This window comes from Gigantopelta aegis, unplaced genomic scaffold (assembly GCF_016097555.1).
Source record: "Gigantopelta aegis isolate Gae_Host unplaced genomic scaffold, Gae_host_genome ctg7643_pilon_pilon, whole genome shotgun sequence".
NCBI lineage: Eukaryota > Metazoa > Mollusca > Gastropoda > Neomphalida > Peltospiridae > Gigantopelta > Gigantopelta aegis.
In genome coordinates, this window is record NW_024535977.1 from 1 (window position 1) to 9,794 (window position 9,794).

The 9,794-nt window shown below is 35.7% G+C and overlaps 2 protein-coding genes across 2 annotated transcripts; both read right to left on the bottom strand.

Annotated features, from left to right (window-relative positions):
- Window positions 1–6: 6 nt before the first annotated feature.
- Window positions 7–5,244, bottom strand: LOC121366898. The gene is made up of 4 exons (XM_041491151.1): window positions 4,902–5,244; window positions 3,803–3,943; window positions 1,253–1,331; window positions 7–524 (listed from the first exon to the last, which is right to left on the bottom strand). The coding sequence occupies exons 1-4, from the start codon at window positions 5,242–5,244 to the stop codon at window positions 239–241; spliced, it is 849 nt and encodes a 282-aa protein (XP_041347085.1). The 3' UTR covers window positions 7–238.
- A 912-nt stretch (window positions 5,245–6,156) lies between these two features.
- On the bottom strand, window positions 6,157–9,350 carry LOC121366897. Its single transcript, XM_041491149.1, has 3 exons — window positions 9,024–9,350; window positions 8,420–8,527; window positions 6,157–6,247 (listed from the first exon to the last, which is right to left on the bottom strand). Exons 1-3 carry the CDS (start codon window positions 9,334–9,336, stop codon window positions 6,183–6,185), a joined length of 486 nt encoding a protein of 161 aa, XP_041347083.1. The 5' UTR covers window positions 9,337–9,350; the 3' UTR covers window positions 6,157–6,182.
- Between the last annotated feature and the right edge of the window lie 444 nt (window positions 9,351–9,794).

Consider the following 9,794-nt stretch of genomic DNA (forward strand, 5'->3'; position numbering starts at 1 on the left):
TTTTCTAATTACTATTTGTGCTGTTGTCCAGGACAATGGGTTAGTTGTTAGTGGTTAGTGAGAGAGAAGTTGGTGTAGTGACCTTACACCTACCCATCGAGTCGTTAAAACACGCTCTGGGTACACCGGGCTGCGAACCCAGTGCCTACCAGCCTTATGACCGATGGCTTAACCACGACACCACTGAGGTCGGTCCCGTTGTGAATGGCCGCTAGGGTAATAAATGTACGATTCAGTATTATTTGACACTGTTATAATAATCTGTCGTCTGCGGGTCGTCAGGTATTTCTTGTGTTGGTTCATTGACGTGGAGGTACACGTGGTCTTCATCAACATTCGACGGCGTGTTAACATACTGTACAGTGTTGTGTTGTAGATGTTCGTAAGTGTTGCCAACATTGTCATCAGTATTATACGGGTTAACATTGTTATTTGTGTTGGTATCAGCGTTATTAGGATTAGCATCACTAATTTCATAATGTCCGTCGTCATCTGTTGTTTGATTCTTCTTTGTTGCTTTTTTCCTGCAAAATAAAATCAAATTATACCATGATCATTACCATTATTATTACCATCTTTATCATCATCATCATCATCATCATCACCAGCATCATCATCATCACCATCATCATCACCATCATCATCATCATCACCACCAACATCATCATCATCACCAACATCATTATCATCATCATCATTATCATCATCATCATCATCATCATTACCAACATCATTATCATCATCATCATCATCACCATCATCATCACCACCATCGTTATCATCATCATCATCATCACCATCATCATCATCACCAACATCATTATCATCATCATCATCACCACCAACATCATTATCACCACCACCACCACCACAACCACCACCTCCATCATCATCATCATCATCATCATCACCACCACTATCATCATCACGATTAAAATTGACCTCAAAATAAGGCAGGAGGGGAAGGGTCGAAATATGTGTCATCTGATTTTGGCTGTTGAAGCTCGATATTTAGATTACCAGTCGTACAAGAACACCAGGTAACAAATCGATCTCCTGAAACTAATATCAACATTTAGTTTCTCGTTGTTAATTGTGACTATATAATAATCAAAATATTGTGAAAAAAAGAACATATTTAATAATCAATTCCCTCTTTTAATCAGCAAGATACAAAAACATTCTCCCGATATTGTGTCCAGGCGACCAGACAGTGACGTCCCTTGTTACAATTTTACTTAGTTTTGTTTACCTTTTAATAAATACGACGACAACAATGGCTGCTACAACAATGAGCACGACAGCGCCGACACCGCCCGCTACAGCTGCAACTAAATACGAAACATACATGATAATAGTTCTGAAGTTATAATTGTGTGTGTGCATGTAGTCATATCAGTAACTATACTCGTACCAGTCTCCATTTTATGTGGGGTGTTTCAACAATTCCAGCTTGGCTTGACGTAAAAAGAAAAAGAAAATGTTTTGAGAGAAGTCCATATCAAATTAATTAAGGAAAAAGTGAAATTTACATGACCACCTTCCATACTGTCTTATGGTCATGAAACAATGTTACCATGAACATTTTAGATCAATCTGACTTTTTTTTCTAGAGATATAGGTCATCAAAGTTTGACCCCGACTTTGACCTCGTCAAGACCCTACAACTGTTACAATTCCCCTTCTAGAAAGTCAACGGGGTTTGGGGTGGGACGTAGCCCGCTGGTACAAAGATCGCTTGTTACGTGGTCGGTTTGGGATCGATCCCCGTCGGTGGGCCCATTGGGCTATTTCTCGTTCCAGCCAGTGCACCACGGCTGGTTTATCAAAGGCCGTGGTATGTGCTATTCTGCTATCCTTTGCTACTAATGGAAAAATGCGGGTTTCCTATCTAACACTATATGTAAGAAATTACCGAATGTATGACATCCAATAGCCGATGATTAATAAATCAATGTGCTCTAGTGGTGTTGTTAAGCAAAACAAATGTCTCCTTCAACGGTTTTGGCAGTGATCCTTCAAAGTTTGAAGATAGTTTAGGATTTAGGTTATTCTGTGATGTAATACCATGAACTAATTAGCTGCATACGATCCATTTTATAACTGGAGGCAGCTTTCTTAGACTTACATATGTTGATCGTTCAATATAACTATATGTTAAAACAATTACTATGCCTGTAAACAACTATGTGATTGAGACGTTTTCTTAACTGGTGTTCAGTATAAATATTAAAAAAAAAATATGATTCGTGGCAGCCATTTATGTGTGAAATAGAAGCCATCTTGAATAAAATCTGAAAATAGTCCAACGCATTAATGTTAAATCTTCACAACTTTTTATATCATTTATATGAATTCCTTAACCTCATACCCTATGACAAGAAACAGCATTAGCCTATGTTTATTATGAAGCAACTTATATTAAAATATAAATTTTATGGTAATATTGGCGAACATTTTAAACCTTCTATGATGTAATCCCTAGTATATAGTTTAAGTACAGGAGTTTCGCATGAACTAGAAAGAATTTTGTTTCAGATATGTATTTTCTTGAAAAAAATATAAAAAGGCCTAATTTAAACAAACTGAAAACCTAGACACTAGACACAAAATTGTATTTTGCTAGAATTATTACGAAGCAAGTTATATTCAAAATATAAATATTAGGCAATATTAGTGGCCATCTTGAAATTTACTTGATGTAATTCCAGATCAATCTAGCAAATGGTTAATATAGATTTCTTAACAACAAAAGATATGACAAGACATAAACTGTATCATTCCAGGTTTATTGTGAAGCAAGCTAAATTCAAAACATAAATGTTAGGAAGCATTGGTGGCCATATTACATTTTCTGTAAAGTAATTCAAGACCAATGAAGTAAATGGTTGAAATTGATTCTTTTAACCCCACACCTATGATCAGACACCGAAATTATCATCCTGTGTTTAATACGGTGACAATTATAAAATGAACGCCATCTTGAAGACCGTCATCAATTTCTGAAAATCTTCAATGGTGACCGTGGTTAAAGAGACACATTCTCAACACGGTCAATCGTGAAAACATACTACATGCAGATATTTGAAAGATTATCCCAGTTGTTTGCTCTACCAATAGTGCTATTAGTAGCTGACCTTGTTTTGGGGTTGCCACACACACCACCAGATGCCTGTTTACCAACATATTTAGTTAATATATATGATGAGGAATACAAAAAGCAGACCTACGTAATGTCCTCTCCGGGTGGCACTTAACTCATTCTGAAGCCGGTCTAATACATGTTTTAAAACATCAAAGATAGAGTTTAGTTAGGTTAACTAACCAAGAACATATAAACTGAAACTCCATGAGTAGACGACATTCTTCACTACATAAAACAAGACACAAAAACAGAACATTTTAGTTATTTCCGAAACGGTTATCGTTTTGTTTTTATGTCCAGTCAAATTGAAATTACTGACATAAAACATTTAAGCTGAAGGCTGGTACAGTCATTAATGCCCGAACAGTTTCATCTTTTACAATCTTCTAAACAAACTCATGTTTTTTACTTTGTTATGGTCAAATACATTTATTTTATTTCTGTTGTTGATATTGATTGATTTTTTAAACAATGGGGTTGTCTTAGTTTGTTTGTTTAATTGTGGTTGTATTTGTTTCGTTTTGCTTTGTTTATTATATACGTTTGTGATTTGTTTTTGTTCACGTTTTGTCATTACAATAGCGTTTATCGTTTTCTTTCTTTCTTTCTTTGCTTATGGTTTATTTGGTTTGTCTCCAGTATATTTAAAAACAATACCCGGGAAATCTTCTTGACCAGATTGTGAATTTGTCTGTGTCGTGGGAATTGTCTTAACCGTTATCGTTGATTCTGTTGGTTGTGTCGGCATCGGGAATGTAGTTTTGTCTCTTGACGAATAACACTGAAGACTTATACTACCTACAGGTAAAACAAAATAAAATGTAAACTGGTTTGGAAACGTCAAATCCATTGTTAAGAATGTTGCATATCACAGATACAAATACATTATCATTATCAAAAGGACCAAATAAAATGTCACGCCCATATGCGTGCGAACATGTGTGTGTGTGTGTGTGTGAGAGAGAGAGAGAGAGAGAGAGAGAGAGAGAGAGAGAGAGAGAGAGAGAGAGAGAGATCAATAAATTATTTATTAAATATGGTGGTACGTAGGAGAATGTGTTAAATTAAACAAAACATGTATCTGCTTCCATTGGCAAAAACAAAAGAGCAAGCTAGAAACCTAATTTCTAAAATGTCGAAATCATGAAATGTTTATTAAATCTGTTAGGTTACTCAACATTCAGTATTTATAAAGTGCTGGACACATATATATTCTATGGTTCTGGCTGGCATTTTTTCTGGCTTTGCTTTGATGACTACGTGATTGCCTAGCAAGTTAACTAAGAAATCAATCGTTAAAGCTCGCTCCAAGAATTGATTTTCTAGACTCGTGTCAGAAACTATTTTATTATCATATCATTAAACTTTTTTTTTAAATCAAATAATGTATATCGAATGTCTGTACCTGAACCTAATGTAATGTAGAAGTTGATGCAGTAAGTGGTATCCACGCTGTGTGTAGCACTAGTTTACAAAGTAATGGAGTACCGTTTCTCATCAATATTTCGCAGATGTTATCAGTAATGTGCGTATAAGATGTTGCATTTCTACCATTTCTGCAATTATGCACCAATGTTCTTTGTTGCCGGTTTAGCTGTATAGTTAATTGTGATCCACGCATTATTTGTGGAATTAAAACCTGACTAATGTGTTGTTTTTGCTTGAAAGTTAGTACGAATGTCAGAACATATTTTATTGTCGTATCATTAAACTATGGGGGTTTTTCAATCACCTAATGCATATTAAATGTTTGCACCTGAGCCAGCTTTATTGTAGAAGTTGATACAGTAAGTGATATCCACGCTGTGTGTTGAACTAGTTTGCAAAGTAATTGAGTAACCTTTCTCATCAATATTTCGCTGATATGTTGTTACATTTCCATCATTTATGCAAATATAATTCAATATCCTTTGTTGCCGGTTTAGCTGTATAGTTAACTGTGATCCACACATTTGTTCTGGAATTGAAACCGGACTAATTCCAATCTGAAGTGTTGTTGTTGCCTGAAGTGAACAGTTACAGGTGATGCCTGTGTTGCCAGGTACGAATCCGTCAAGAAACACTCCTTGTACATCGCTGATTGATGCATCTGTACACATGTGTACCACTAAAATAATAATACAAACATGTATTTTTCAATATTATTTAACACAGGACATTTAATTATCTTTGTTGCCTCAATAGCATCCGTCGTTGGGCTATACGGTGCACTATTCACTTAGTGCATTAAATCCCACGATTTCTGTTTATAAAATTGGATTAACATACCTGGAAAGTAAGTATTATGTGTTGGTTCTATTGGGCAGGCCTTAACAGCTGAAATGACACAAAAAAATATAATATAATAACAATACATATCGTGTGGTTATCTCAAGATGAAGTAGAAATTAGATGGATTATTGTTTTAACATTTATTGGACAGGTATCCCTTTTAAAATAACGCTTATAAGATAAAAGCTGTAAAAGTAAGAAATATAAAAATAAAACGTGTTTGATTTTTGGTAGTATCTTGTTTGTGTTTATAATTTCCTAATGTTATGCGTGGCTTTCGTGATATACACCAGGGGCGAAGTGATTTAAGTGGTGATGGTCTCACACTTGTACCAAATCAATTTATTTCTCCCACCCTTCAGAGACCAGGTCCAAATAAGTGGCAATGGGTATTATGATAATTTGTGTATCGAGAGATATTGTGAAACGGGTATTCTATGCCACTATACATATCATAATATTGTGATATTTACAACTGTGACTTCAATAATGAGAGAGAGAGAGAGAGAGAGAGAGAGAGAGAGAGAGAGAGAGAGAGAGAGAGAGAGAGAGAGAGAGCGAGGAAATATATATACCAAGGTATTTTATATTCTAATTGTTGGACACTGGTCGAGACGGGAAAACCAAATAACGAAAATATAATATAAAGTTTATTAAATAATCATTGAGATATATGGATCATCTCAGTGTGCTTACGGTGATTTAGTGCATATCCTTTTCACAACTATGGACAGAGTGGTCAGCATAACTTGTCCCAGACAAGAGATCAGTGTTTGCCGATTGACAACGGACATTTACGGAACGTACTGAGCATATCGGTGCAGGTACAGTCTTAAATATAAAATACTATTGTTAGATAACACCTTTACGAAACGGGCTAACTTTCCGGTATCTAATATAAAGAAAGCAAAGTCAGATACAAATAAAGTATTTGTCGTCTGAACCTCTCTATTATACATAATATAAAATTATTTCTTGACAGGACATGCAATATGAACTGAAACTGAACAGAGTATTTCTCACTGAGGTAAACTTTAAACGACACTTACAACCTAGCTCCTAGTACGCCTATTCTTATATAATCCAGTGTCGATAAAAAGAAAATGAAATTTAATATGTATCTTTTGTCTGCAGTCTTTTTATTCTGTTAACTAGTGCACAGCTCAGCTCGAGTAACTTCGCGTTGAGTGCGAACATGTTTGAGGTTAGTGAATACTGACGGAGATTCTGTATCACATACTGATATGAACGGCATTGGCGGGGGAGGGGGTGGGGTAGGGTGTAGCAGGCCAATCTTGCAACTACTTACGTTTTGGCAACGGACTGCGCCCTAACACAATTGCCTGTGCACATACTTAGTTCCAATATCCCAGGCAACACCTTCGCGCACAACAGGAACCCCACAATAGTGTGCGAAACTCCTGGACGCTCTTGTCACATATTAAGGTTTAATTAATTGGTGACGTCTGCCTTATAAACATTGTCATGGTCTTTACATGGCACGACATGCCATTCAGACCAATTACTGTGATTGCAACTATGATATTTTTGCCTTTCTTGGACGCATCCGCTGGAGACATTCAGAGAATGTGCCTAAGACAGACGTGCTTGAATGTTCGGTGAATGTAAGCACGCTTCAAATGGTTGGTTGATTGATTAATTATCATATTTTGCGAGCAATCAAAAATAAAATGTATTTTAATTGGTGCCTATAGTGCTGCAGGAAGTCTTAACGGATATACCATGACATCTATATATCACTATGTGCATACGTGTATAATACATGTCTTACAAATATGCGTCCTCTGCCCATGAGCGTCAAAGTCGGAGAAAACACGTTCTCTGACACAACACAAAATCTACTGTTAGGTCCGAGTGACATTACTATCACCAAGAGTTTTGTTTCACAATCATAACTCATTGTTGCATGTTAGAGATGGAAATAACAACCTACAATCCACATTGTGACTTCTGTATTAATATGTCCACAGTATGCATTGATTAAAAAGAAGAAGTTTGTTTTGTTTAACGACACCACTAGAGCACATTGCTTTCTTAATCATCGGCTATTTGGTGTCAAACATCTGGTAATTTTGACTTATTGTCTTAGAGAGGAAACTCGCTACATTTCCCCATTAGTAGCAAGGGATCTTTTATATGCACCATCCCATAGACATGATGATGGTACATACCACGACCTTGTCATTTTCTATTCAAGACATTGTGTAAGTGGCAGCGATTAGTTAAACGATGTGAGTCATAATTCACTAAACTCTCGTATTTTTGCGATCTCGCATTGCAAAAAAGTATTACAAGGACGATGCAATATTGCTTAAAAGAGCTTAAGAGAGTTTTTTTAAGTTAGGCTCCTGTGTTCCATTTCACGAAGCAATCTTAGCATTAAAATCACCTTAAGTGTATAACTACCGTATGTACATGAGATGATTTTCGCGCTGAGATCGCTTTGTTGAACAGGGCCATGGGTCTAACACAGTTTTTCTAATCATTAGAAACACCATTCCATATACATGTACTACATATATCAGGGTATTCAAAAATACCTTCCTACCTTTTGGACCTTTTCGATGAAATAAAATCTCCGTATCGCTTAGTCTAACTTAAACTGCAGAGTAGTATAGGGTATAGTCGGTGTCATTAATGACTGAACAGTTTGATCGATATATTAATTAATCGAAAGACATAACAATTATGATATATTGTCTGTTTTATTTGACCTTGTGTCTTACGTTTTGCTTTACTATGCTTATTTTGCTGCTGTTGTTTATTAATGTTATTAGTTTGTTTGATTTTAGGTTGCGTTATTGTTTGATTTTGTTTGATTGTTCGATTTTATTTTTTGTTTTGTTTTGTTTATTATACATGTTTGTGATGTTTTCTAGGTTTTATCGTTTCCATAGCGCGAACGGTTGTTTGTTTTCTCTCATTTATTTTCATTTGTTGCGAGATTATCGAAAACCAGTACCAGGGAAATGTTTTTTTTACCTGATGGTGTATCTGTCTTCGTCACGGGGATTGTCTTGGTCGTTGACTGTGTCGCCATCGGGACTGTGGTTTTGTCTTCTGACGAATAAAACTGAAGACTCAAACTACCTGTGGATAGAAAAGAATCAGAAGCGCATCTGCTCAGTGGACTTGTGTTAAAATTGGAATTGGTTTGTAAACGTAACATCTATTAATTATTAATGTTAAACCTTGCAGCTACAAATGCATTATCATTAACAAATGTAACACGTAGTCAACGTGGCCAAACAAAGCGTTACATTTGTGTGCGTCTGTGTATATAATCGTAAATGTATTTTGGAAGCTTATTAAAATAAACTATATGTTTCACCTTTAAAACTAATCAGTTAATACAGATCTTATTCTCCCCTATTATATATATATATATTACCATAATGATTGAGACATTTGAAAGACGCTAATTAAACTTTATTCTGGTTCATTCAACCAACAGAAAGGTGCCAGAAAGAGAGCTTTAGCATACTGATTTTCCTGTGGCTCGTGTCAAAAGTATACATCTAAGAAAGGACTCGGTCCAGAAGCGATAGTGTCATTAAACTAATATTATGTTATCAAATGTCTGTACCTGAACCAACTCTGATGTAGAAGTTGATGCAGTAAGTGATATTCACGCTGTGTGTCGCACTAGTTTCCACAGTAATTGAGGCCCCTTTCTCATCAATAGTTCTCTCTAATGTCGGTACATATCCACCAGTTCTACAATTATATACGGATGTACGTTGTTGCTGAAGATCCACACATTTGTTCTGGAATTGAAGCCTGACTAATTCCAATCTGAAGTGTTGTTGTTGCCTGAAGTGAACAGTTACAGGTGATGCCTGTGTTGCCAGGTACGAATCCGTCAAGAAACACTCCTTGTACATCGCTGATTGATTCATCTGTACACATGTGTACCACTAAAATAATAATAATAATAATAATAATAATAATAATAATATTATCACTACTACTACTATTATCACTACTACTACTACTATCACTACTACTATTACTACTACTACTACTATCACTACTACTACTACTACTACTACTACAGATGTAGTAGTAACAGTAGTAGTAGTTATAGTGATATTATTATTATTGTTATTATTATTAGTAGTAGTATCAGTAGTAGTAGTAGTAGTAGTAGTAGTAGTAGTAGTAGTAGTACTAGTAGTGATAGTAGTAGTAGTAGTAGAGGGTGTCGAAATTAGTGTGGTACTAGTGGTGGTGTTTGTAGCAGTAGGCGTTGTTGGTGTTATTTTTGTAGCAGCTGTAGCAGCTTATTAAAACTGTACATTAGTTATCAAATGGCTAAAGAGTTTCAAATCAGTGGTCGATGTTGCAGCTAAACTGA